Genomic DNA, 27,083 nt, shown 5'->3' with positions numbered 1-27,083 from the left:
GCTGTTACCTTGCAGGAAGAAGGTCCTTGGTTCAAATATTGGCCCGGGGTCTTTTTGCATGTTCTCCCTGTGCATGTGTGGGTTCTGTCTGGGCACTTTGTCCCACAGCCCATAGAACATGACTATCAGGTTACTTGGTCTCTCCAAATTGCCCTCAGGTGTTTATCTGTGATGACTGGTGATCTGTCCTCTTGCCCATCGACCGCAGGAGATGCACACGTGCAACGGATCGGTAAAGCAGGTCTAGACAGACGGATGGAGCTTCATCTGTCATTGCAATGCAGTTTGTCTAGATTTAACCCATAACCGAGGAGCATTCTGAGCCTACGGGTCTTACTCAGGGACCCAGAGCGGCAGTCTGCGGAATTCAAACCAGGGAACTTGCACCCTTTACAGGATGCACACACCCAGCTCTAACCACTAGACTATGAGGTTAAATAAGTAAAATGGGACTATTTAAAATATTGAAAGTTGGTTCTTAACAGGAATATACAATATAGTTGGTGTCTTTATTAACACACCTGCTTAGTGCAGGTGTGTTTTGGCCACGCCCCCTACCATTCCAGGTATACATCCAGAAGGTTTATTGACAAATGAACTACTGAGGCCACATTTCTCAGGGAGTAACCCAGGAAGCTTGGCCTGAGAGGCTGGAGGGAAGAGGTGTTTGGTTTATTATTTAGAGAAAAGGCTTTTTTAAAATAAACCATCTGAGTGGAAATTATTTTTAAATGGGAGGGGGGGGGGGCAGGGAAGGACTACATTTTCATGTTCAATTAAATGATTTGGAACATAATACATTTCTGCTTTAAAATAGATTAAAATGTGTTTTTTTCAATGGAGTGATGAGCCATTAGACGCTTTTATTTTGGAAAACCAAAACGGATTACACCCAAAGCCTTGATGGTCTTTCGGATCCAGTTTTGAAACGTGCTGCTTAATGTGACTTTTAACTATTATTATTCCTGTTTAGATTATTTAAATGTTAAAAAATAAGGTAAATGGTATTGCTATATGAACAATTCTAACAGATTGTTCCTGGAAGATTTAGTAAGCATAGCCTTAACAATAAATGATCAAGTCAGTTAGAGCTGACTAAAATGTAGCAGCGAAAAATCTCTCCAGAACCACCTAGCACCAGTTTCGGGGCAAGATTGTCTGCTCTTAGAAAGGGGAAGAAAAGTAAAGAAAAAAATATTTGAGTTTAGGAAAAGTGGATTTTAGGCTGAATTTCTTTCAAGATATTTAGATTATAGGAGAGAGAGAGAGAGAGAGAAAAACCCCCTCAGGTTTGACTAGTTTTTAATCAATCCATCACAGGTGACCTTCTGACACATCAGCCAGTAAGAACATTAGCTAAGGAGGAATCACCCTCTTTTTAATTAATTTCTTACATCACCATCTCAAAAACCTAGAATGACATTTATTTTACTTAATCAAGGCAAAATAGACACTTTGATTAGGTCCAGATGGATTTATTTTGAGTTTGTTTCCATTTATTTAGTTGATTACAGCTCACAAAATCCCAAAATTCTGTTTTTCAAGATATTACATAATAAAAGGAGCAATAAAAATTATATAGATATATATATATGTAGGCCTACTAAAAAAAATATGTCCCTGTACTGTATAACATGTTTGTTCAGAACTTGGTCAGGGCTGTTTTTGCATGAATTACCACAGGAATAGATTCACTGACATTTAGGCTTAGGGTTGGAGGAGCTTGCTCACCAATAAGCCTAGGTGTTACTTTTGCTGGTTTGGTCAAAATTAAATCTGCATCATAAAGCCTGTCAGCAGAATAAAACATGAAGTGTTCTAGAAGTTTCTTGTTGTGTTTGGACTTGATGAAACACAGCGGACCAACATCAGCAGATGACATGGCTCCTCTGATCATCATTGACTGTGGAAAATGTCAGACTGGACCTCCTCCTCCAGACTCTGGGACCTGGATTTCTGAATAAAATGCAACATTTTCTCCTGTGCAACAGTGTGATCCTGTGGTGTCCACAAGTGGTTTCTGGAGGGCCGCTGGCCTTCGTCTTCTAGACGTCACCCTGGCTTAACACAACTGAATCAAATGTCTGGAGAACTTGAAGACATATAGAGGAGGTAATTTAGGCATTTAAATCAGCTGCCGGAAAATAAAGAACTGATCGGACTGCAACACACGTAAAACCTGCAAACCATCCGCTCCTAAGGGCCGATGTTTGTAATCCTTTCCCGCTCAGTGGCTTAACACAGGGAATAGTTGTAACAACTGCAGCTGAGGTCCTGGAGTGTGGCGCTTGTCACAGCATCGACTCCAGCTGAAGTCCACGCCTTGTAAATCTCGTCTTACGAGTGTGTCTGCCCCACAAGGCTGCAGTTATTCCTGTTGGTTGTGTGTATAGCATTCCTTCCACTAAACTTTCCATTGTTTCATCAGAGGGAGCACACTGGCAACGACCAGCTTTCTTTAAAGCATTTACCTTTTGTGGCTTGCCCCTTCAGGGGGAGCTAAGGTCTTCAACCCTGGACGCTGCTGCCCGCGTCCTCACTAAGACTAAGAAAGTAGAGCACATCACCCCAGTTTTAAAGTCCTTACACTGGCTCCCTGTATCTCAGAGAATAGACTTTAAAATACTTCTGTTAGTTTATAAATCCCTGAATGGCTTAGCACCTAAATACATTACAGACTTGTTATCAGCGTATCAACCCTCCAGACCACTAAGGTCTTCTGGCTCCAGCTTTCTCTGCATACCTAGAACCAGAACCAAACACGGAGAAGCAGCATTTAGTTCCAATGCTCCACTTATCTGGAACAAACTTCCAGAAAACTGTAAAAGTGTGGAAAGCCTGAGTTCCTTTAAATCGAGATTAAAAACACATTTGTTGTAAATTGCCTTTGAATGTTCTAGTTAAACTGTTTTACTGTTTTTAATGTTCTTTTTTGTTTCTACATTCTATCCCTACTTGCTTTTATCCCTATATTTTAACCATGTAAAGCACTTTGCATTGTCTCTGTACTGAATTGTGCTATATAAATAAATTTGCCTTGCCTGGTCCCCAGGATCCACTGTCCTGCATGCTTTAGTTGTCTCTGCTCCACCACACCTGAATCAAATGATGGCATGACCTCCTCAGGAGCCATTAGGGGGCTGCAGGGTGGAGGGTAGACCTCTGTCTGACCTGGAGGGTTTAGATGACTGCTCTCAGGTCAGCAGACTTCCACATGATTGTGTTGGCCGTAACACAATGAGAACATTTATGTACAAACCCTTGGACTATATCTGTCTATGGGGCGTGAATCTATATTTGTGTCACATTTTGACCTAAATTACTGAAATGATATTCCAATTAAGGGGCCTACATTTCTGTGCAACGGGACTGAATTTTATATTTGGAGCCAATTTTCAGGAGCAATCCATGCTTAGCTTTTCAGCTGCTGATAATAATTGAAAAGCGATCCTGGGCTTTTGTTTGCTGACGCTGGTTCCTCGCATGCTGATAGGTTCAGAGGTCTCTCATGCCGCTTTGGCTGATTAGTTATACGCTCCAGACTCCAGGCAGACGTTCAAGTTTAGTCTGTCGATGGTTAATTGATAAAGAAAGGAGGACAGCCAAGTTTAGAAACCTTTCCTCAGGATCACAGCAGAACAAAAACCCTCAGGTTTGACCTTTTAACCCTTAATCCCAAAGGATTTGACCTTCCCAAATGATAAGACGTGTTTGCTTAGCGAAGAATTGGCTTTTCCTTTAATAAAAACACACTGAGGAGGAGGCGAGGCTGCGACCAATCACAGCTCACACCGAGCAGCTGCTTTCTACTTAAGATGTCTGGAGGCTGATGAAGTAAGAGTATCAATGGAGACAAAAATGAGAAACACAACCAGCTAAAGTGGAGCAGCTTGTTTAGGTTGAGGGAGAAAAAGAAAACATTGTGCTTGATAGACGGCAGGATCTGGAAAATCTCATCTCTGCTTCCCCCCTCCTCTCTTCTTTCTTATTGCACAACTCCACACCGACAGGAGGGTCATTCCTCCTCCTGCACTCCTCCATACGGCTCGTTTTGTCCTAGTTCACACAGTTCTGAGCTTCGCAGCAGACAGGAATGGGACTGAGGGGCGTAATCGTTCTAGTTGGGTTGATGGGGACGACATGGAGCTTCAACATGACGACAATCAGACCTGAAGCCGTCTCCACGGACACGTTTGCTCGTCCTGAGACGACCGAGGAGACCACAGAACAGGTGAGGCAGGTCAAAATGTAACTCCTGCATGAAAGCCACACTCTAAAAGAAGCATTTATATGTTGCAGTTGTTATTATTTCAAGACCGTTCTGTACATAGTACAAAAAAACAATCTAAGCTTGAGTGAAAACACTTAGCTTTGAGAAAGTGACCAGGTTTGGGTTCTGCTCGCAGTGTGTTGAGGTCAGATCGTGCTAAAACGACTTAAATCTGTTTTTGGAGGGCGTTAAAACAACAAAGTAAAATATGAACGTTTTTTTTTTTTTGTTTAGATCCATGAAGTTAAACATTGTCCTGGATGATTGTAGAGTCCAACAACAAACAAGTGAGGAAGCAGTTCAGCTCTTCCACTTGTTCTTCTTTGCAGGCAGCTGTCCTGTGGCCTCCAAGTATTTGTTGACGAGTTCCTCTTGTGTTGCTGGCAGGCAGGGCTGATATCTGCTGTAGTCCATGGTGTACTCTCCTTTTCCCTGCAAAACAATGAGGGAATACGCTATATTTAAATACTCTGCGTCCAATGAAACATTGGGACTGTGTATTTTTTTTTGTCCCATCCCTTTCTCTTACAAAAATCTTAATAAAACCTTAATTTAAGTATCTAAAGTCACAGACTAAACAAAGTGGAGGTGGTGTGTAAAGACTGTAAAACAGAAAACCTAAAAGTTAGAAAACCTGAAAATCTAAATTGCTGACCAATGAGATGAGCAATTTTAAAACTCGCCCTTCTAACACAAACCAAACCTTTGGAGCAACGCCCTCTACAATGGAAAGCACACTCCCTTATATGGGCGTGCAACACTAGTTGCTTTTTTTGCAACACAGAAAAAGAACAGAGTGAGCCCTCTTACTTTCCCCAAAGATCATCTATGCAGGAGAAATGGATGGACCTAATGAGACTAATTGGCTTAGAGATTTCTCCTTACCCATCAAAACAGTCTTGTTTTTTGTCTTTAAGGGAAGGAACAACCCGGGGCTGATGACTGAGGACAGAACTGTTCATGTCACAGCATTGACAGACACTTCTGGTGGAGTCGACAGCCAGACCACGGAGGCAACAGTGGGTTGCTTTAAGGTTTTTACTCTTTATGTCCTCTTACATAAAGAAACACCTCTGCTGATATCTTGGGATCACATTTAGTTTTAAATAATTTAATCACAGCAAGTGTTCTTCCTACGTATTCACTGACAATAGTAATTAGCTGCATTTGTTCCCCAGAGTCTGAGCCAAAAGAAGAAACAATCTGTGTTTTCACGTCCTTTCCATCCACTGCATGTGTAGCAATAGCTTGAACTATCGCTTAAGGGCCAAGCAACATGTTGGTTTGAGAAAACTAACGGCAGACTTCTAGAATGTGTCCTCGGTTTATTATTTTTAATACTACGTTTCTCTGGTGCAGTAACAGTTCCACATGGACTATGGCAAAGTGGGACAGTTTGCTAACTCTACTTCTATCTAGAGCCAGAGGAAAGGTGAAAAGATCAACTTGAATGCTTACAGAACTTTTTCTTATTTGAATTGTAGTTTTTGTCAATAGTGGTTATAATCTCCACTTTGAAGAACTACAAGTGCCACAGAACGCTTTTAAATCTCTGAATGGATTGCCGGTCATTAAAGTATCCACATTACTGTTTGTTTTTTTTGTTTGTTTTTTTTTACACATTTTCATGTTTAGTTCTGTCTTAAAACCATCTTAGTGAAGCCGTGTGAAGGTTGAACGGTGCAGTTGAATTTTCCTATTGATTCAAACGTCATCATAGCCCGGTTCGGGTATAAAAGCATCGCAGGGTGCATTCAGACCGGCCCTGTTTTAGTCTGCTTTGATCAGACTGGTTTGGTGTGAATGTCGACCATATAACATAGAAAGGATACCTGGATCAATGTGTGCTTTTTTTGTCTCTCTTACTGTGTCTCTGTCTTCTGTAACCCCCAGTCGGTTGAGGCAGATGACCGTTCATACTGAGCCCGGTTCTGCTGGGGTTTTTCCTTCCCGTTAAAGGGGAGTTTTTCTTTCCACTGTTGCTTCATGCTTGTTCAGTATGAGGGATTGCTGCAAAGCCATGGATAATGCAGACGACTCTCCCTGTAGCTCTACGCTCTTTCAGGAGGAGTGGATGCTGCTTGTAAAAGACTCCATGCAATCTGCTGGGTTTCCTTGTATAAGAATTTTTTTGACCAATCTGTATAATATGATTAAACTTTGATTTTGGAAAGTGCCTTGAGATGAATTGGCGGCAATTGCCGTTTTTCTAAATTTGTCTGGCGGTTATGGTTTTTACTTCGGAGTGAGTCACACTATATACAGAAATGTATCTTAGATGATAAAATCTTTATTAGGGAAAGTTAAAAATTCACCTCAGTGCAGGAGCGCAGTTCTGTGGAGTAGCCAAACATGTCGTTCAGCGGAATCTGTTGGAAGAATCAAGATGCATTTAAGAAGGAACATGATCATGTAGTCCAAAGAGACTGCAGACACATGCAGTAATTCGAAGCGTGCAAACCAGACTTACATCAGCATACAAGGTGAAGTATCCCTCGCCCCCGTCCTGGCCCGTGATGACGCCGTGCCGACGGTTTACCCCAGAAATGACCACGCCTTGAAACTCCTGCGGTGCAACGATCTCCACAGACATGATCGGCTCCAGGATAACGGCGTTGGCTTTTTCCATCGCTGTAGAGGGAACGGTGCCACCATATTTAACACACTAATAACACAACAGCGATTGGTGTTGTGGCCTCCAGAGATCAGAGGAGCATGCAGACCTTGTTTCAGAGCGCCCTCTCCAGCACGAATGAAGGAGATTTCATTGGAGTCGACCATGTGGTTAGCTCCGTCCTCCAGAAGAAATCTGACGCCTGAGATCTTGTGTCCACTGAGTGGTCCCTTCTCGCAGGCCTCCCTGAACCCCTGCAACACGAGAAACACGGGGGAAAAAATTAATCTATACATTCTATAAATTGGATTAAAACGGCCTATTGAAAATAATCTAAGCAGGATTTAATCAAACTTTTCATTAAGCCCACATTTCTGTATAAAAATTAATTTTTATTGGTATGTTGTACTTTTCTAACCTTAAATGTCAAATTTTTATTAGCTCTAATCTCTAATCTGTAGCTCTAATCTACAAAATCTTTACCACAGTGAATCGAGTTACTGAAATAAAGAAATGTTAAACTGAACAGGCCCATAATAAGAACTGGAGAAGCTGAAGAAGCCCATAAACAATAAGAGCACGCGCCTTTTCAACAGCCGGCACAAACTGCTTCGGCACGTTTGTCCCAACGGTCTGGTCTTCAAACTCCAGCTTGGTGTAGTGCTCTGGCTCCAGGGGCTCCAGGACCCCGATGACTTTACCGTACTGCCCGGAGCCGCCGCTCTGCTTCTTATGGGTGAAGTCAAACCTGGAGAGACAAAAAAGGAAGAGGAGCCACGTTTTGAAGCAGGATGATAGACTGAAACTAGAGCAAACTGGAACGGGCTAATTCTGCTTAAACGTAACCAAAGAGAGCTCTGTCAGCAACAGAGAAGCTGAAAATAACTTGTGCTGAAAAGAAACAAGAAAAGCATCACAACAGCATGATACTGCCACCACCGTGTCTCACAGTAGGGAATGGTGCATTCAGGCTGATCTACACACTGCAAAAACAGACTAAACTAAAAATAAGTAAGATTTTCTTACTATTTAGCTGCTCAAATAAAGTACAAATACACTCCAAGAAAATTTTACTTATTTTTAGTTCTGTTTTTGCAGTGCAGCGCTAGGTTTTTGCCAGTAAACGACATTTTGGTCTCATTCTTCCACATTTGCTGTGTTCCCTGCATCCCTCGTTTTCATCCGTTTTCATTAAAATCTGAATTTATGGAGAGAACTGACAGTCATCCTGTCAGCAGATTCCCCCACCAGAGCTGTGGATCTCTGCAGCTCCTCCAGTGTTACCATTGGGCTTCTTGGATTAACCTCAAGTTAGATCCTCAAAAGAACAGGTTTTATTTTGGTTAAATTGCAGTATTTAGCATTTTGAGAGGTTTTTCTCCCCCTTAAGATTTTCATTAAGTTGAAATACTTTCCAAAAGCTTCTTCATTCCCACTGCAACAAAACATAGCATGCAGTAGTATGTTTTTAGTAAGCTTTAAATATTTACAGTTAAGACAAAAATTATTAAATACCCCCCCGGGAGATTAAAGTTTTAAGTAATTTCTTACGTTTCTAAACCTGTTTCTTATGAGATCAACCTATAAGTAGCGTCCTAGCCAGAGTCACAAACTGAATCTGATAATGCATCTATGGATGGAGCAAAAATTAGGGTGATGGCAAGGAGGCCGTTCAAGCAAGTGTTTTCAGAGCTAGTTTTCTAATTTCCTATAAGAAACTTGTTAGTTAAAATCTAGATCTGCCAGGGGTATGAATAAATTTGGGCTTAAAAATAAATTGCGAGTGTGTAAAACAGTGTTGTAGTCAAGTCACTATGCCTCGAGTCCGAGTCCAGGTTCGAGTCTCCAGTGTTCAAGTCCGAGTCATTAAAAAAAAAATCCGAGTCAAGTCCGAGTCGAGTCCTTATTGCTCAAGTCGAGTCCAAGTTCTGCACTAAAGTAAGCATAGCCTACATGTTTTTAAACTAAAAAAAAAATCCACACTCCACCACATTGCACTAATAATTTAGATATCAAAATCATACACCAAATAATATTCTGCTATATTAAAATTATAGCCTAATGATATAAAGAAAAGTCAAGTCTTTTTCTCAATTTCCGAGTCAGAATGATCTGAATGTAGGAGTCCGAGTCCAAGTTCGAGTCATCAGTGCTCAAGTCCAAGTCAAGTCACGAGTCTCTAAATTTAGCTAATGACTCGGACTCGAGTACTACAACACTGGTGTAAAAGCACTTGAGGAAGGAGTGTATCTGGAAACCAAAGTGTCCTGTCTCTTTAAAAAGGGGCAGAGCTATAGAAGCTCAGCAGTAGGAAGCAGGAAGTAAGACTCTCCTTTGCGGGAGGAGCAGTGGAGTTGGAGGACTGATCAGAGAAGACTTTAAACCAGCCAAACATTCAGCACTGCAGGGAAGAAGGTTTTTTTTAGTTCAGTTTTGGCTCTTGGGTATTTGTTCTTTTTTTTCTACTCTCAGTAAATGTGTCTTATCTAAAGACAACAGCCCCACCCAGCTTACACCTGAGGGTCAAAGTCCAGCAGGAGTTTACATTTCCTCTCTCTGTGCACAGAAAGGAGCTGTAGCAGAGGAGGAGGCTGTGGAGGATGTGATGGCGACAGGTGAGCTGAACCCCAGTCACTACCCCGCTCAGAGGGCTGCAAAGGTGGTCCAACACTACCTCAACACCCGCTATGGATCCCCCTACAAACTCTTCGGCTTAAAGCAGGTCCACAGTGGGAACGCAGAGGTCAGGTGCATCTTTACTGCTGATTAGCCAACTTTTTTTACAATGTGGATTTTGATCCAACCATGGCTGTCTTTGAATGTCCCCAACAGGATGTGGCGGACTCTGGGAGGAAGTATCAGCTGGACATTTCCGTGCACGAGATCATCAGTGATGTAGGGGAAATTTTACTTTATTAAAACCACCGTTTGCTTTGTGGGATTTTACTAAATCTGCACCGATCGGAGTTTTGGGGCCAATTTCTGATGATTTGCTGTACAGCTTTGACCTGCTGTAGCTGATTATAGCTGAAATGGAGTTCTCTTCAAGAATGATATAATACAAAAGAATTGAGCATTTAAAAAAAATTGTTGCTGCTAGTGAACAGTGGTACAGTTTTATCAAGCTGAGGCCACTGTCTCTAAATGTATTCCTTAAGATCGCAGAACCTTACCGTAACCCAGAGATCTCCAAACCGCTGCCAGTATTTCGAAAGCAAACATGTTTGATAACAGTTTTAAAGGAAAAGTTAACACAAAAGAGTTTAACATTTCTGTAAAAACTCAGAACTCTCCAAATTTAAGACGTTACTACTGCTTGGAGGCACTCAGATATGGTGCGTTCACTGACAGGAAATGATCAGATTAGCTACAAATTGGCCAAATCCCTTCACCACAGGATTTATCTGTGCATTTCTACATGTGTTTTGAACAGGTTTTATATATTTATAAACCACTTCTCTTAAATATGGTTTTAATTTGCTCCTGAATTACAAAGGTTTGTATTATATTTGCCATCTTACTGTTTTCATCTGTAATTACCCTGCCCCAGTAGCAGTATTGTGTTCACAAGGTGCTTAATAAAAGAAACATCAACTAAGATTTTAGTTTAAACAGTTGGGTAATCTCTGGTATTACAGTCAGCAGGTCTAACCGGGCCTGACGAGAAGCGGCTGTTTGCAAAAGGAAGATTTTTTTTTTTATTATGAATAACCGTGTGGTTTAACCTTTGACTCACTGGTTCGACCAAGGCGACGCCTTTTCTCCGTCTACTCCCATTCATTTCTTTATAACTAAACAATATTTTCTTTTTTCAGACTAAAGAGAACTGCTCTGCTGAGGTTTTCTTTCCGAGAGGAGTAAAGCAGCTCTCACCTCAAGTCCAGGTTTCCTCATGCGAGGAGCTCTTGAAGATCGACGCAAACTCAGAAGAAGAGGCCTTATACCAACAGTACAAGACCAATAAAACCCTGCGCACTGAAAAGCGCTTACCCGGTACGTTTGGCATCAGAAATGCTGCTCATAATTATCCCAGAATGACACAAATGTACAGGATGAGACTCTGGGTTAATCAATGAGATTGGTTGCACCCGTCTTTCAGACAGCTACGGTCACATCGACCCAGAGATGACTCCTTTCTGGCACCTCGGTATTGTGGCCTCCAGCTTCATCATGCTGAACGAGTCCACAGAAAACACTCTGTACAACGTGGCTCAGGTGGCCAACATCACACAGCTGGTAGGCTGCTTCATTCCCCATTCTTTACAGAAATGTCGTAAAAGTAAAAAACACAAATGTTTCTGAGTACTTCTAATGGGAAGAACACAATCTGTCCCACATTGCTACTGTCTGACCACAGAAAGGGTCCTTTGTTCGAGCTTAAACCTTATTGTACAGAACTTAATTACACTGACCCGGATATCCCCACGACTGCACTGCAAAAACGGATGCAAAAACAAGTAAAATGTTCTTAAAAGTTAGTCTATTTGTCCTCGATTTGAGCCAGTAAATAAGATTATCTGCCAATGGAATGAGTATCTTTACCCCTAAAATAAGATAATTAGACATCGTGCACTTGAAATAAGATGGAGATGAATTGTTCCTATTTTAAGAGGAAAAATCTTATTCCATTGGCAAATAGTCTTATTTACCTGCTCAAATCAAGGACAAATACACTTAGTTTAAGAAAATTTAACTTATTTTTAGTTCTGTTTTTGCAGTGTGTCACTTATATTTACTTTATGCGAATCACATCAGCTAAAACTAACAGCTTCTCTCTTGCGGGGTTAGCCTACTGCTAACAAGGGTGCTTGGAGGAGAAAGGGGGGCAGGAGAGGCTGCCCCCCTTTGTGATAAAACCTTTGGTTGTCTCAGCTATAAGACTGTAATAGATGACTCTTCTTTCTATGACTTATTCTGAGCCAGCACACATTTTCAGCTCTGTCCACAGATTCTTTATAGGACCAAGATCAGAGCCTTGTGATGGTGACCCAAAACACAAACGTTCTTGCCCTTAAGCCACTTGGAAACTGATTTGGTGGTTAGCTTAGGGTCAATGCCCATTGGGAAATTCCCATATGGGTCCAACCTTTGCCTTCCCACTTGATGTCTTTAGATGTTGCTTCAATGTTTCCACATAACATTCTTTCCTCAGTAACTCCTACAGCAACTAACCCATACACTGATATTTCACGGATGTCATTATGGCCAAATACTTCAGTTTCATGACACAGGTTCATGACTCAGTTCTTGGTCCTCTTTTTTTTCTTTTTATATTTGCTCCCTTTTGAGGTCTGTTCTTAGAAAACATGGCATCTCCTTCCACTACAAGGCAGACGACTGCCAGATTTACCTGCTTCTAACACGTAGTGGTTGGATGGAGCATGAATTATTAGGCAACTTTGAATTTTTATTTTTATTTAACTCACCTGAGTCAAATAATCAGGTCATTCGTAGGACTCTGGAGAACTTGACTAATTACTAGGGAGATAATTAAGCCATTTGGTTCAGGTGTGTTGGAGCAGGGACGCATCTAAAAGCTGCAGGACACCGGACCTCAAGGACTGGGATTGAAGACCACTCCTCTAATGCCTAATAATTCATGCTCCATCCAACCACTATTAAGTTGCCCTAGTGACATCAAGACCACGATGACTCTAAATTTTTGGGTCTCAATGAAAGCCAAACACTTTATTTTGTTCAAGCCTAGTAGTAGCTCATGCAATTATTACTTTTCGAACAGAGTATAACAAATCTGGGAGTAAATATGGAGTTTAAATGTCGACAAATGTATCAGCTCTGTTGTGCAATAAAGTTTCATCCAATTAAGGCAAATAGCAAAACTTAAGCCAATCTTTGAGTAATATCTGTTTAAGTCTTGGGTTTTATCTCATATCTTTTTATCCATCTTATTTTTATACAGCATTTTGGGAAAACTAGTTGTTTTTTAAATTGGTTTTAAACAATGGCTTCTTCCTTACTGAGCGGCATTTCAGCTCATTTTGGTGCATGGCTTGTTTTACTACAGATAATGATACTCTCGTAGCTTCAGTCTGCATCTTCACAAGGTTTTGTCTTTTCTTCTGGAGATAATTTGCATATTTGATGCCAAAACACATTTATCTCTGACACAGAACCCGCTTTCGTACTATTTAGGAAAGAGTCCTGAATAGTATTATGGCTACGGCATTCCCATACTGCTTGTAATCGCATAATGGGGTGTTTGAACCACCCTCTGCGCCTGAACTGTTTAAGAAATGCACTTGCAGCCTTTTATTGTCTGTTGAAGGGGTTTTCAGGCCAAATTTCTCCCAATAACTGGAAGCCAGCAGTGGACTGAGTCTCCATCATTTGAACTAAACATGTTTTGTGTTTCCTCCTCTGCTACAGACAACAGAAAATGACCAGCTGAAGTTTGACTGTCATGTTCTGCTGCATGACATGGTGTCTCAGGTAAACATATGCAGTAAAAGCTGTGGTTGGAGTTGGAAGTTTGTCTTTGTTTAACGTTAAACCCAAACCGTATTCATTGCATCATAAAATACCCAAAACTGATTGACTGCAACTATGAAATAATTTAATATTTCACTATGACAAGTGTTTATATTTAAAACGAGTATCACATGAAACTGTGCGTTTTATAAAGATTTTAGATTAAAAGTTTGTTTTTGTTGCAGGAAATTCCCCAGTGGAAGCTGCTGTTCACCTGGTCTCCAGCAGGGGGCGTTAAGGTGCTGCACACGGAGCAGCTGCCTCACGTTCATGATTGTGAAAAACATCCAAAAACCAACTGATCTGCTGCTGTTTGCCAAACTGAGGTTGCAACACTTTGTTCTCGGTAATTTCTTTGTACATGGGTTACGGTTGATGCAGCAAGATCTGAAGCAAGATTTGGTGTTTATTGCTGCAGCAGAAACCGTTTAAAATACACAAAAGCTGGAGTTTGTATACCGTACTTAATAAAGATTTTAAAGGTTTCGCTTTTTTGGAAAACTGCTTACTTGAGAATAACAGACTTACGGTACAGGACTGGTGATCGTCTCTCTGAAAGCCACTTTTGGTTTCCCCATCACGCAGGGACACCCGTATTCTCTTTCCATCCTCTAGAGTAAATAAATGACGTGAACATACAGCAGGTTAGGATTCAGTGCAACTTCAAAGTGGCCCTAACATTTATTGTGCCTCAGAGATTTAGAGAGTCGGGCAGGATTAATAAAACAACATCATCCAAAGTAATCAGTGATTGATCTCAAGGAAACTTTAATTTTGTGTGTTAATACGGATCATCGTTGGGTTGACAGAACCAGTGACGACGCATTTTAGATTCCTACTTATAAAACAGAGAGAATGTGTTTGTCTCCTTGGATCAACTGGTTTTGGGCAGCAGGGCACAGAGTTTGAATTCCCATAAAAGAACAAGGAAACAGATATTTATTTGTAGTGGTCTGTAATGATACAGGATGTACAGAATGTCATACATAACACAAACCTAACAATATAACTAAGGTTGCAAAAGACTGTAGTCAGCAACAAATCAATGCACAGCGTATATATATATATATATATATATATATATATATATATATATATATATATATATATATATATATATATATATATATATATATATATATATATATATATATATATAAATACACTCACCTTACAGGAGGCACAAGGGTAGCATGACTTAGCTCATTAACTTTAATAGCTAACCACTATTTCTTTAACTTTTTCATGAATAAACCGGAACATTAACACAGTATTACCTTCTAATTTAGACTAACCTCCTGACATTTACTCACAACAATAAACCGGAAACGTACAGGTGGGGCAACGATCTGTCTGGATCAGCGGCACTGTTCACTAGCGGCAGAACAGTTATGGTGCATTCAAGAGCGTGGGACTTATTGATTTCACAAAGAAACAAGCTACAACCAAATAGAACTTAACTCAATCAATGATGTATCTTTACATAAACAGTGTGGGGTTTCTAACAGCTTAATTTAAAATGCTTTGGTCCAATCTAACTAGAAGCCAGCCCACAGGATCACAGATACTCCACCGTGCTCAACTGTGGACAGGAGGTGCTTTCCACTTATTCATCCTAGTTTCTGCTGCTGAAAAGATCCACCTTTGTCTCATCTGAGCACAGCAAACTGTTCCAATTAAAGTCTGGTTAGGGTTTAGGAAACTCTGCATATTTACATTTGTGAGGGTGGGACAGAGAAGCTTTTTTATGGCATGGCTCTCAATCAACTTGTTGGCATATATTTAGCTTCTAGCGGTTGTTTTGCAGACTCATTTTTCAGTGAGATTATGCCACAGCGATCGAATGAGAATTTGTTCAGGGCATCTTAATCAGGGCTGCTAATTAATTTATCAATCAAGACAAGGTTAAGGCTGCTTTAACTGAAATGCTGGAGAATTTAAAAAGAGCTAGAGACGGAAACATTGATAAAACAAGTAATAAAAGTAAAACTTGTTCGTCTTCAAGCCAGAAGACTTAGCTGTTCTTACTTGGTTATAAAATGACTTGAGGACGAAGGTGTACCTGGGAGTAGATTTCAAGATGCAGCTCCCCCATCCCGGAGATGATGGTTTCTTTGCTCTCTGGGTCATATTGTACTCTGAATGTGGGGTCCTCTCTGGTGAAACGATTGATGCCTTTAGAGAATTTGTCCAGGTCATTCTGGTATAAAAAAAGGAAATGGGGACCATTTAGAGGCAACATTAACAGCCTTTTTTTTTTTTAAAGTTAATGATTAGGAAACACTTTTTTTACCTTATTGGCTGGCCTTATGGCCATGGAAATGACAGGCTCTGGGACATGAATGGACTCCTGTGTGAGCAACATGTAAACAAATGAGCCGAGGAGGGTCAAAAACACGCGTTTCCTGCTGTTTGTTCATGCAGGACCTTCAGGCGGCTCACCATGGAGATGTTGGCGCTCATCTTGGACGTAAAAGTGTCCCCGCTTGCACAGTCGATTCCAAACAGAGCGCAGATATCTCCTGCATAAACCTCATCCACATCCTTCAAAAGCACAACCGGAAAGAGGAAACGGGGTTAAACACGCTCAGTTACGTTTATTAGTCGTTATAATAAACACACTTTTAACAGCTTTGCGTCTTGGTTAGTGTGACGCATGGAAACGTGTCGAGGGGGATGTGGTATCATCTACACACTTGACTAAAGCCAGAAGAGGAACTTCACCCCCCCCTGACCAGTCATGCAGGTCTTGAGTTTTTAGTCTGCGCCACCGCAGATGGAAACAAACGGTGACCTGTGAAAACACGTCAGCCCTCACCTCCATCTGGTCGGCGTGGAGGCGCACCAGCCTCTGCACTCGCACTCTTTTGTCCGTGCGCGTGTTGTAGATGTATTCCCCTTTCCTCAGACAGCCCTGATAAACCCGGACGTAGGTCAGCTGACCGAACCTCCCGGCCTGTTAACAACGACGACAACAGGCATGACGGACCCCGCCCTTCTGAGAAAGACTGAAGTGATGGGTTTAAAAAAAAAAAAAAACCGAACAGAGAACATACCTCCAGTTTGAAGGCCAGACCAACGTAGGGGTTGGTGGAGTCTCTGGTCGGGTCCATTTCGATCTTTGATCTCTCTGCCGATTCACTAAAGTTAAGAAAAACCAAAAAAATTGATACACGTGTGTGTATGCACAGGAGAAAACTCTTATAGTTTGTTTAAAATTACCCAAAAGCTTTTTAATCTGGGGAAGTTCCAAGAAAAAGTGAAAAACAAAGCAACTGGACTTGTTTTCCGTAGTTTGAAGACGTTTCGCTTCCTCTCCAGGAAGCTTTCTCAATTCAAAAAGTCTGGAGTAATGATGAGTACCAAGCTTTATATTACTGCCCAACAAAGGCCTTGTAATGCATGGCTTAGACAACATGCAAATTCAACTGAAACAGATCCAAGTAGTATAAAGCTTGGTACTCCACATTACTCCAGACTTTTTGAATTGAGAAAGCTTCCTGGAGAGGAAGCGAAACGTCTTCAACTACGGAAAACAAGTCCAGTTGCTTTTTTTTGGAATGACCATGACCTGGATGACTGAGAATCTTCACCAGCAATCTGGGGGAGGCATTTTGAACCCAGCATCATTAAGTTTGTTGGTTTTCTTTCGAGAGCAGTAACTATATTCATCTTCACAAAACCCCAACACAGAATGACCAGGGTTAATACTATTAGCCTCCTTAAAAGCCGACCCTTTCATCGACCCGCAGCGCAAACCACTCGTGCACGGATTTCCTCAAAGCCTGCAACATCAAGTCAAAGCTGAAGGTTTTCTCCTAATTTATGAAAACGGCAGCTGTCAACATGAAAAGGTGTCAATCCCAAATAGAAAAGGAGGTAGATTACAGATAAGAACCTGCTAAGCTTCACTAAGCAGGAGAAGGAGAAGCAAATCATCACCGTGTCTCCAAGTGTGAAAACTTGAAGAAAGTCACCCAGAGCAGAAGCAGCCTGGAGAGATATTTCTAAAGAGCTCCAGAACAAACGCAGAGAAGCTGAGGAAGGACTTAGCCAAGTGAGGAACCAAAGTCTCGAAGAAGACCATCAGTAGAGGTCTGAACCGAAGGGAACTGCAGGGATGCAGACCATGACATCTTGCAGAAAGACTGGGCCTACAGAAAGCATGTCCTCTGGTCAGATGAGCTGAAACCATGTTCCTGGGGTCAGAGAGGCAGTGCTTATGGTTGCCGAAAAAAGTCACATGACCTAAAAACCTGCCACAGCGGTGACGGTGTCATGCTGTAGAACGCAAATGAGAGATTTTGTCAAGGAAGCGCAGGAATAAAGAAGGACGCGTGAAGATGTCGCTTTGTCTTCCAACATCTGTTATCACAGGACCTTCAGCTTCAAGGGGGCTAATCATTTTAATCCTAGTAAAAAATAAATATTTTTGTGGAATATTTTTCTGTACAAGCATCAAAAATTAAAACAGCCCCTACTGTTACTGACCTCAACTTTAAACCAAGAGGCTTCAAAATACTCACTCTTCATTGAGGATGGCGTAGTTTTTGACCTCGCTGGGGTTCGGCAGGTAATCCAGGACAGCGTCCAGGAGCGGCTGGACACCTTTGTTCTTCAGGGCGGTGCCCACCAGCACCGGGCTGAAGAGGCGCTGTACTGTGGCTCTGCGGATCGCGGCCTGAGAAACAATGAGGCGAAGCATTTATGAAGCGTCTGAATTTAATCATCGTTCATGTGAGGTATAGAGGTATAAATGTGCAGGGAGAATGGGGTTAAACCAGGCTTAAACTGGCCCTCTCTGTTAAAGGCTCACAGTCTGTGGTACAACGCAAAGAGAGGATGAACCCGAAAAAAGCACCCAAGATGCCTTCAATAATAATAATAAAGGAGCTGCAGGGATCCTCAGCTCAGGTGGAAGAATCTGCCTGAAGGACAACCAACAGCTACGCCCTGCAGAAAGCTGACTTTTACTGAGAAGAAGCCATAACTGGTTGTGTTTGTACAATGCCACAAACCATACAGGGGGCACAATAAACATGTGTTAGAGGGCGCTCTGGTCAGATGAGACCACAATGTAACCTTTTGGGCTACAAACAAAAACCAACACTGCACAGCTTCTGGAAACGTGGTGATGACATCATACGAAGTGCGGAGGTGGGGAAACCAGGTTCAGAGAGTAAAAAGCCGCCCCAGAGATTAGTTCTAACTAGTGTTGCGCCGATGACATTTTTTTGGCCCCGATACCGATACCATTACTTTGAAAATTATGTGTGTGTGTATATATGAAGAACTGCATACTACTTGGATGTAAAATAATTGCAATCATGGCTTTGTCAAGCTGCTACCTTATTAAAGCAGGAAAAATACTAATACAAAGTGAATCCAGTAGAACTAGTGAGTGTCGGGAGAGAGAAGGCTGCGTTCAAGTGACATACAAACATCAAAATGGTATCGGTGACCTATTTGTTGGTACTCGCCGATACCAATACCACCATTTAGTGCTGGATCGGCGCCCCGGCCAAATACTGGTATCGGTATCGGTGCAACACTAGATCTAACCATTTGCATTTTCAGTTCCACAGCATAAACAAGACTCCCTCCCAATACCCTTAATTTTAGCCTTGAGCTCCTGCTCCTTGACCTTTCATGGGGTTAACTGTAAGAACTCCACTGTGGGGAGGAAAGGAGCTTCGGACTGATGTGCTGATATCGGACCACCTTTACCTCCGACATCATTTTACAGCCTCCGATTTACAGCCTTCCGAAATTGAACTACAAAGCGCGCGCTCTCTTCTCTCTGGCTATTTTTGTTCATTTCTGTGAGGTGGACTCTGCTTATACGTCATGTCGCACAAACGTTTGTGAGATTCCTGATAGCTCCTTAGTGCCGGTGAGGGAGATTGTGAGGTTCTTATTAGTGTTGCGCCGATGCCATTTTTTGGCCCCGATACCCGATACCTGGCTGTGCAGTATCGGCCGATACCGATACCATCTGTTTGAAACTGATGTGTGTATATATATGAAGAACTGCATACTACTTGGATGTAAAATAATTGCTATCATGGCTTTGTCAAGCTGCTACCTTATTAAAGCAGGAAAAAGACTAATACAAAGTGAATCCAGTAGAACTAGTGTCGGGAGAAAGAAGGCTGTGTTCAAGGGACATACAAACATCAAAATGGTATCTGTGACCTATTTGCTGGTACTCGCCGATACCGATACCAACATTTTAGTGCTGGATCGGCGCCCCGGCCAATACTGGTATCGGTGCAACGCTAGTTCTAACCATTTGCATTTTCAGTTCCACAGCATAAACAAGACTCCCTCCCAATACCCTTAATTTTAACCCTGAGCTCCTGCTCCTTGACCTTTCATGGGGTCAACTGTAAGAACTCCACCGTGGGGAGGAAAGGAGCTTCGGACTGCTGTGCTGATATCGGACCACCTTTACCTCCAACATCATTTTACAGCCTCCGATTTACAGCCTTCCGAAATTGAACTACAAAGCGCGCGCTCTCTTCTCTCTGGCTATTTTTGTTCATTTCTGTGAGGTGGACTCTGCTTATACGTCATGTCGCACAAACGTTTGTGAGATTCCTGATAGCTCCTTAGTGCCGGTAAGGGGAGATTGTGAGGTTCTTATTAGTGTTGCGCCGATGCCATTTTTTGGCCCCGATACCTGGCTGTGCAGTATCAGCCGATACCGATTCCCTACCGATACCATCTGTTTGAAATTATGTGTGTGTGTATATATGAAGAACTGCATACTACTTGATTAAGTCTGTGATTAAGATTAAGATCTGTGATTAAGCGAAAGTCTTTCTTCACCAGGGACAGGTAGGTTGACCAGTTTCTCCACAGCATAGCGATGCTGGCCTGGTAAACACTAAAAGGTAAATTTTCCACTTTTCTAAGCTTGTCAACACTGGACAGAAATGATGCAAATTGTCTATGTGGAAATCCCCTGATTTCTGTGTTCCTTACTGGGCCCAGATTAGTAATTTAGAATAAAACTGAACTGCAGAGGGATTTGCACCAACTCTAAAGCAGAACTGATCTAAAACTAATGAATTTTCCACTTCTTAAGTTATATCAGCAGTGCTAAAACGAACACTACCCCATGAATGTTGTGACAACCTCCTAACTTTAAAAAGGAAAACATACAAACTCTAATGCCCCAGCTCTGCTCCAACACCAACCTTCAGGTCCTCTTTGGTGGGAACTTTCTCCTCCAGGAACATCTCCCCCAAGGTCTCATCGGCGTTGGCCACACACTCCACCAGTTCCTGCCTGCGGTCTGCAGCCTCTGCACGAAAATCTGCTGGGATCTCGTCATAGCGGATGCTTTGGCTGCAGGGAAGAGGAAGCTGCTCAGAAATCCACACGTTTCACATTTGAAAGCATTGTTGGGTTTAAAGTATCTACATCAATGTTTTCTGCAATCAGTAAATCAAAGGAAACTTATTTTACTCGGGGGATCCCCTACCCAAACGGTCCATCAAAGTACATGCTCCGCTCCTCTATCAGGTCGATGATGCCACGCATGTTCCCCTCCAGGCCAATCGGGATGTTCACGAAGGCTGCGTTGTGGTTCAGTTTAGATCTAAAACAAAAAGCAAAGGCTAAATTAGACTCTTTACCTCTGCTATAACAACATGTCTGCTGCCCTTAGAGAGCAGCTGGTATCTACAGGTCAGAGCTTTACAAAACCAGGAAGGTGGAACTCGTTTAGAAAGCAGAAATCTGTTCATTTCCAATCAAAATAGCATAAAAACCATGCAAAGTTAGTTGATTTTTATTAAGGAAAGTGTGCAAGGCAGTAGTAAATGCCTGCTAGGCTCTACGCTTTGCCGACAGTGGCACTGATTAAAGGACAGGAAGCTGGACAGGATTCGAAAACGAGCAGAGGTAAGGTTAGAACGGCTCGGTTCAAGTGGTTTGGACATGTTCTGAGAAGAGATACAATGGAAAGGGGATGTCGCAGATGGTGCTGCGTAAACTGAGCCCAAATACTGTAGACGGCATCCCACAATCCCCTGCGCTGTTCTCATCACCCGTAAAATCCTTCCTCTCCTGTACTGTGCAGCTCCCATATTTCACATTGTCATGATTCGACACAAAATACTTTCTATAGTGGCTCTGTAAAAGTTCTTTAGCAGCTTAGTGGAAAGTCCAGTCCGTTTAAGTTTCCTGAGGAAGAAGAGTCGTTGTTGGGCCTTCTTCATCAGGTGGGAGGTGTTCACTGTCCAGGAGAGGTCAGAGATGTGAATGCCCAGGGATCTAAAGCTGTCCACGCGTTCCCCACCTCCCCCTGTAGGCAGAGAGGAGCGCGTTCAGTCCCCCTGGACCTTCTGTAGTCCACTATGACCTCCTTGGTCTTACTGGTTTTCAGGATCAGATTGTTCCTGGGGCATCACTGTGTGAGATTGTGGACCTCCTCTCTGTAGTAGGGTCTCATCATTGTTGTCCATTAATAGCATTAGTTGTTGTGCATTAATAGCATACTAGCATAGATGTTGAGATGCTGCAGATGAGTCAGAGCTGAGTGCAGTGCCAACGAGACAGCGTCCTCTGTGGAGCGATGTTCCCTGTAGGTGGACTGCAGGCTGTGTCAGAGCAACAGGACAATAATCGTTGAGGCAGAAAGAAAGCAGTGTTTCCTGTTGCTTGGTTGAACCCATCTTGCCCTCCACACGCTGCAGGTTTCTAGTGCCAGAGGAAGCAAAGCAGCCCCACAGAATCACTGAGCCACTGCCGTACTACACTGTGGGCACGGGGCTCTTTCCAGCAAAGGCTTCGTCCTGTTTTCCTCCAGACGCGCTGCTGATCCAAAGGCACAAAAAGTTCCAGCTTTGATTTATTGCTCCACAGAAAAGAATCCCAAAATATTTCGGCTTTTAATAATCGCAGTGAGGAAATTGGAACAGACCCTTCCAGCACTTCTGGGTCAGCAGAGGTGCATGTTTTGAATTTCAGACATCGAGCTCTTGAGTGTTTAGTGTGTCTGACTGTGGAAACTAAAACTTCAGTGGCTGCTGCCAACAAGTCTGGCTGCAGGTCTTTAGCTGGCAGTCGAGGGTTTTTGACCACCTGCCTCCTCTGGAAACCTTTGGTAGCCGTTAATTGTCTCGTCTCTATGCCACTTTCAGGTATTATAGCCATGCTCAAACTTCAGGCTTGCAAACTACACTTCCAACTGTCCAAGAACATACAGGACCCATTGTAAATTTGTGTCACTTTCTTTGTGCAGGCCAATAATCTCCTGTCTGAACTGTTGACTTAACCCTTTTTCTAAAATGTAGTGAAGCCTCGTCCTCAACGATCAGGGTATTAAAACTGTTGTATCTCCAGCCAGCCTGATGCAACAGTGATACGTTGGAGCAGGTACGCATCAGTGGTCATTAAAAATAGGATTTAGAGTTTAGTTTTGAAAATTTTGTATTTTATTTAACAATTTCAACAGTTTTTCTGTTTTTTTTTTATTGCAAACGGCTGAATTGTTCAGATTTTTGCCATTAAACCTAATTTGCCATTTGTTTGGCTTTAGTCTGACAAGAGTTTCAGCATTTACTCATTTGAGTCCCAGATTTCTGGTTGTCTCTCCAACATTATCGCCATATGGAAAAGCAAAGTGCTGCTGGACTTTCATCACTCAGCAGCTCTGCACGATTCCACTGACCAGGACCGCAGTGAGACCCGTACCTCATCTGTTGCAGCGCTCGGCTGGGGTTGGCTCCCATCCGGTCGAGCTTGTTGATGAAGGTGAGGAAGGGCACGCTGTAGCGCTTCATCTGCCTGTTCACGGTCATGGTCTGACACTGGACGCCTCCCACCGCGCACAGAACCAGCACCGCTCCGTCCAGCACCCGCAAGGCTCGCTCCACCTCGATGGTGAAATCCACGTGACCTGAGGACCATACATGAGCCGGTTTAAGGAAACGGTAAATGGAAATACTGGTTCAGCCCCTTTTTTTGAGGAAGGACAACCAACAGAGCCGTAGTGACTCTGCTGAAGTGAAAAAGACTTAAATGTGCGACAACAGAACAGAAACATTAGAGCAGCGTATCGACTTTAATCAGCAGAGTCCTTTATTTTCTATTTAAATGTTTCATCCATTCTCTTCTTCTTATCCGGGGTCGGGTCGCGGGGGTAGCAGCTTCAGTAGGGAGGCCCAGTCATCCCTCTCCCCAGCCACTTGGGCCAGCTCCTCTGGGGGAATCCTAAGGCATTCCCAGGCCGAGAAACATAGTGCATCCACCGTATTTAAATGTTATATAGGGGAATTTATAGGGCCTTAAATCATGGATAGTTGTATAATAATGTCTTATAATATCTCACTGAGCACTGTTCAGTCTATTTTAGAGGCTAAGCCGACACTTAAAGCCACTGGAGTGTTTTTAAACCAAAATCTTATGGTTGTATATCTTTGGACCTCACTGCCCCACTGCATTCAACACTCCACGTCCATAACTACTTTTAAAACTCACTTAAAAACATATCTTTTTAGACAGGCATACTCTTTATAATTTTTTAATTTAATTTGATTGTAAAGATCCCATCATTTCTTCTATTTTATTTTTATTTTATTCCTGCTCTTTATTGATTCAATGTTTATTGGATTGAGTGTTTTATTGTTGATTCTGTAAGGTGACCTTGAGTGTTGAGAAAGGCGCCTATAAATAAAAAGGTATTATTATTATTATTATTATTATTATTATTGCACATTTATCGGGGTGAGATGGTAATCAGGAAATGTCCAGATGCTGTTCTTGCAGTTAAAAGCCGTTTTATTCTCACTTTTGCTTGCTTATAAAAACAAAGATGACACAAACGGCCAGCTGTGGGTTGACGGCGTCTACCGGCCAAGCGGTCAAAACCGATTTGCCTTTTCCGGTGAAACACACACACACCCATACACACATCATTTCCTTTCTTATATAGACTTTACACATATTGGCTTCTACATTTATTATCCCCCAAAATGTTATCACAACTGCAAACCCTATCTAGACGTGCCTGTCCACCTGAACGGACAGACATCAATTACAGACGCAGCAAAGAGGCCCTGGGTAACTTTGGGGCAGCTGCAGCACTCCACAGCTCAGGTGGCTGACCAGACACCACTACCAGTCATGCGCTTCAAATATCTGACAGCTACACAAGGCTGACAAGAAGAAAACCATAATCGTAAGAGTCCAATTTGCAGTTAGCCGCTAAGCAACGTAGGGGACACACATGGAAAGGGGCAGAGGTTCAGCTTTCCATCGGGTCAATGACCCTAAACATTCGCAATAGGACGGTTCGGCTCAAAGCACGATCTCATGTTAGAATGACCTCGTCAAAATCCTGACCTAAATCCAATGTAATATCTGGGGTGTGTGAATGCCTGTTGAAATGTAAAGTGCATTTGTTCTCATGTTGCCTTTTTTTTGGACATAATGACATTTTTAAATTTAATATTAGACAGTTTTGGACAAAGAATAACATTTCATGAGTTATCAGAGTTTAGTCAGACTTTGTCTTCAATTTCCTGCTTGCAGCTGTATTTGACATCTGCGAAACGACCACAGTGGTTTGTTGATTGTGATGCCGTAAAGAACTGTTCGGTATTGTAGACATCTTTGAAATCTGTTTCCAGCTGTAGCACAATAAAGAGACCAAAGGTAACTACTTTTGTTTTCCCCTTTTTTGCAGACATTATTTTTTTTTTACATCCACAGTTGCAAGACAGTCCAAATCTGAATGAGCTTGAGCTGTTTATCAAAGAACAACTGGCAGTAATTTCCCTCTCTTGCTAGACACAGACCCCAAAAAGGCCTGCAACTGTAACTGGAGCAAAAGGTTCACACTTTTCAAATATAAAAAGCGTTGAAAGCCACGCAGGGTATGATCGGTACCTGGTGTGTCTATGATGTTGATGTTGTGATTCTTCCAAATGGTGTACGTAGCTGCTGACTGGATGGTGATGCCTCTCTGTCTCTCCAGCTCCATGGAGTCCATAGTGGCTCCCACACCATCCTTCCCTTTCACCTTCACGCCACAAAGAGGACAAAAAACGGCCTAATGAACAGCCTGAACTCTTGACAATGAAGACGTAGCCCAGTCCTGCTGGCCCTCACCTCGTGGATCTCTGCTATCCTGCCCGTGTAGTAGAGGACCCTCTCGGTCAGGGTGGTCTTGCCCGAGTCGATGTGAGCGGAGATGCCGATGTTACGGATTCGCTCATTGGGGAGAACTCCGGAGGAGCAGGTCCGACAGCTGTTAATAAGGACCTGGGGACGTGGGGGGCAACATTAAGAGTTGTTTTTAGAGAGCTGGAGCTTTAACCGGTCGTCAGAATCAACGTACCTTTTTCAGTGTGACGCTCCCCGGTGCTAGCAGGTGTTTCCTGGTCAAACACAGACCCGCATTCAGGACCCTCATCTTGGAGGCAGCTCGGTGGAGATGAGGTGGTTGTAATCCTGCGTTTCTGTTCTGTTCGACCCCAACCCCGCTGACGGCCCGGTGAATGTCACGCCGGGAACCCGGTGCCTGGTTGTGAAACTCAACTTCCGCATCTACGGAAGCCGAGATGTACTGCAAACGCCTTTTTTAGTTTTGTTTGCGAAAAACAAATGACATTCGGGGGGATATATTCTGTTTCGATGGCAGTATTAAATAATATTCAGGAAAAAAAAAACTCAGAATTATCCGTAGAAAGGCTACCAGACATGTATGTGTATGATATTTGGCACTATTATGAAATTGCTTAACTGCATACCGTTTAGCAGCTGTAAACCAAACTAAATTAAATAAAGTGGTTTGTAATTTTTTTTCCTGAGGTAAATTACGGTGAGATCTAGTGGATGTTAAAGACGTGTTTCATATTTGGAAATATTATTTTCTTCTGTATGTGATATATAACTGAAAATAATATATATTAATACATATAGTTCATCTTATTAAAGACACACATGTGTGCTGTGTGTGTGTGTATATATATATATATATATATATATATATATATATATATATATATACATGTGTGTTGTTGTTATTATTATTATTATTTTTTTTAAACCATAGTCAAATTTAAAGTGTGGTTCTTTTATTCTGACAACCTTGCTTAAAATATAACGTAGCCGAGGCGAGCTTGCCTCTCACAACATGGCGGACGTGCTGACGTATCGTTTCTACAGCACAACAGACATTCCCACGTTAACCTGGGAAAGTATTATTTCGCTCTCCGTGGAAAGGTTTGTTTGCAACTGTTTTCTAAATTCGTCAAAAGCGTTAATTTAAGAAAAATACTATTTGAAGTAATGCTCTTATTTTGTTTAATGTAAACTCTAAATATTTGGTGCTTTGAGCCGTAATTTCTAAATTAGCGTAAAGATACCCCAGTAACGAACGGGCGACACTTAAACGCGGCAGAATCCACACGCGGATAAGCTACTTCTAGTGACTCCTAAAGGCTTTTAAATAATTTACCTTTAACAGTAAAGGGTGTCAGTTTGCTTTTTAGACTTTAATATATTTCTTAGTTGTCTTCCGTTTCGTTGACTTCACATGTATTAAATTCATAACGACCGTTGCAGCTGGCCGTTAAGGATCATTAACGGAACGTTAAGCTAATTCCTGACTCCAGATAAAAGAGCCTGAACGTCAGTCAACTGCAGATGCAGTGTCAGACAGGCCTGCCCCGTTTTGCTTTAACACTTCCTCTG

General features: G+C 42.2%; 2 protein-coding genes across 5 annotated transcripts; one reads left to right on the top strand and one right to left on the bottom strand.

Moving 5' to 3' along the window:
* The first annotated feature begins 4,070 nt into the window (after positions 1 to 4,070).
* On the top strand, positions 4,071 to 13,859 carry lxn (latexin). Of its 4 annotated transcripts, none has more exons than XM_021307883.2 (8): positions 4,071 to 4,231; positions 5,188 to 5,289; positions 9,451 to 9,627; positions 9,717 to 9,779; positions 10,700 to 10,877; positions 10,984 to 11,120; positions 13,272 to 13,334; positions 13,559 to 13,859. In XM_021307883.2, the coding sequence occupies exons 1-8, from the start codon at positions 4,094 to 4,096 to the stop codon at positions 13,673 to 13,675; spliced, it is 975 nt and encodes a 324-aa protein (XP_021163558.2). In that variant the 5' UTR covers positions 4,071 to 4,093; the 3' UTR covers positions 13,676 to 13,859. The 4 variants fall into 4 exon arrangements, with proteins under 4 accessions (XP_021163558.2, XP_012736662.2, XP_012736663.2 ...); XM_012881208.3 differs by having other exon boundaries at positions 5,188 to 5,304; XM_012881209.3 differs by lacking the exon at positions 5,188 to 5,289.
* On the bottom strand, positions 4,263 to 25,941 carry gfm1 (G elongation factor, mitochondrial 1). Its single transcript, XM_012881207.3, has 18 exons — positions 25,726 to 25,941; positions 25,497 to 25,649; positions 25,275 to 25,407; positions 23,079 to 23,283; positions 20,863 to 20,979; positions 20,576 to 20,726; positions 17,900 to 18,054; positions 16,430 to 16,514; positions 16,192 to 16,329; positions 15,816 to 15,917; positions 15,667 to 15,723; positions 15,436 to 15,573; positions 13,902 to 13,984; positions 7,470 to 7,632; positions 6,994 to 7,138; positions 6,741 to 6,901; positions 6,586 to 6,639; positions 4,263 to 4,702 (listed from the first exon to the last, which is right to left on the bottom strand). Exons 1-18 carry the CDS (start codon positions 25,798 to 25,800, stop codon positions 4,571 to 4,573), a joined length of 2,247 nt encoding a protein of 748 aa, XP_012736661.2. The 5' UTR covers positions 25,801 to 25,941; the 3' UTR covers positions 4,263 to 4,570.
* Between the last annotated feature and the right edge of the window lie 1,142 nt (positions 25,942 to 27,083).

Source organism: Fundulus heteroclitus, chromosome 18 (genome assembly GCF_011125445.2).
Source record: "Fundulus heteroclitus isolate FHET01 chromosome 18, MU-UCD_Fhet_4.1, whole genome shotgun sequence".
NCBI classification, from domain to species: domain Eukaryota; kingdom Metazoa; phylum Chordata; class Actinopteri; order Cyprinodontiformes; family Fundulidae; genus Fundulus; species Fundulus heteroclitus.
The sequence above is the reverse complement of the archived record's forward strand: the minus strand, read 5'-3'. Positions and strand labels throughout refer to the sequence as shown.

Excerpts from the sequence above, each read along its gene's own strand:
- gfm1 (XM_012881207.3), bottom strand. The coding sequence starts at position 25,800 with ATGAGGGTCCTGAATGCGGGTCTGTGTTTGACCAGGAAACACCTGCTA. Across the intron at positions 20,727-20,862 it reads TACTTTGATGGACCGTTTGG|CCAAAGCATCCGCTATGACG; the intron begins GTAGGGGATCCC and ends TCTTCCCTGCAG. Across the intron at positions 16,515-17,899 it reads TACGCCATCCTCAATGAAGA|TGAATCGGCAGAGAGATCAA; the intron begins GTGAGTATTTTG and ends TCTTAACTTTAG.
- lxn (XM_012881208.3), top strand. The coding sequence starts at position 4,094 with ATGGGACTGAGGGGCGTAATCGTTCTAGTTGGGTTGATGGGGACGACA. Across the intron at positions 9,628-9,716 it reads TCCACAGTGGGAACGCAGAG|GATGTGGCGGACTCTGGGAG; the intron begins GTCAGGTGCATC and ends TGTCCCCAACAG. Across the intron at positions 13,335-13,558 it reads TGCATGACATGGTGTCTCAG|GAAATTCCCCAGTGGAAGCT; the intron begins GTAAACATATGC and ends TTTTTGTTGCAG.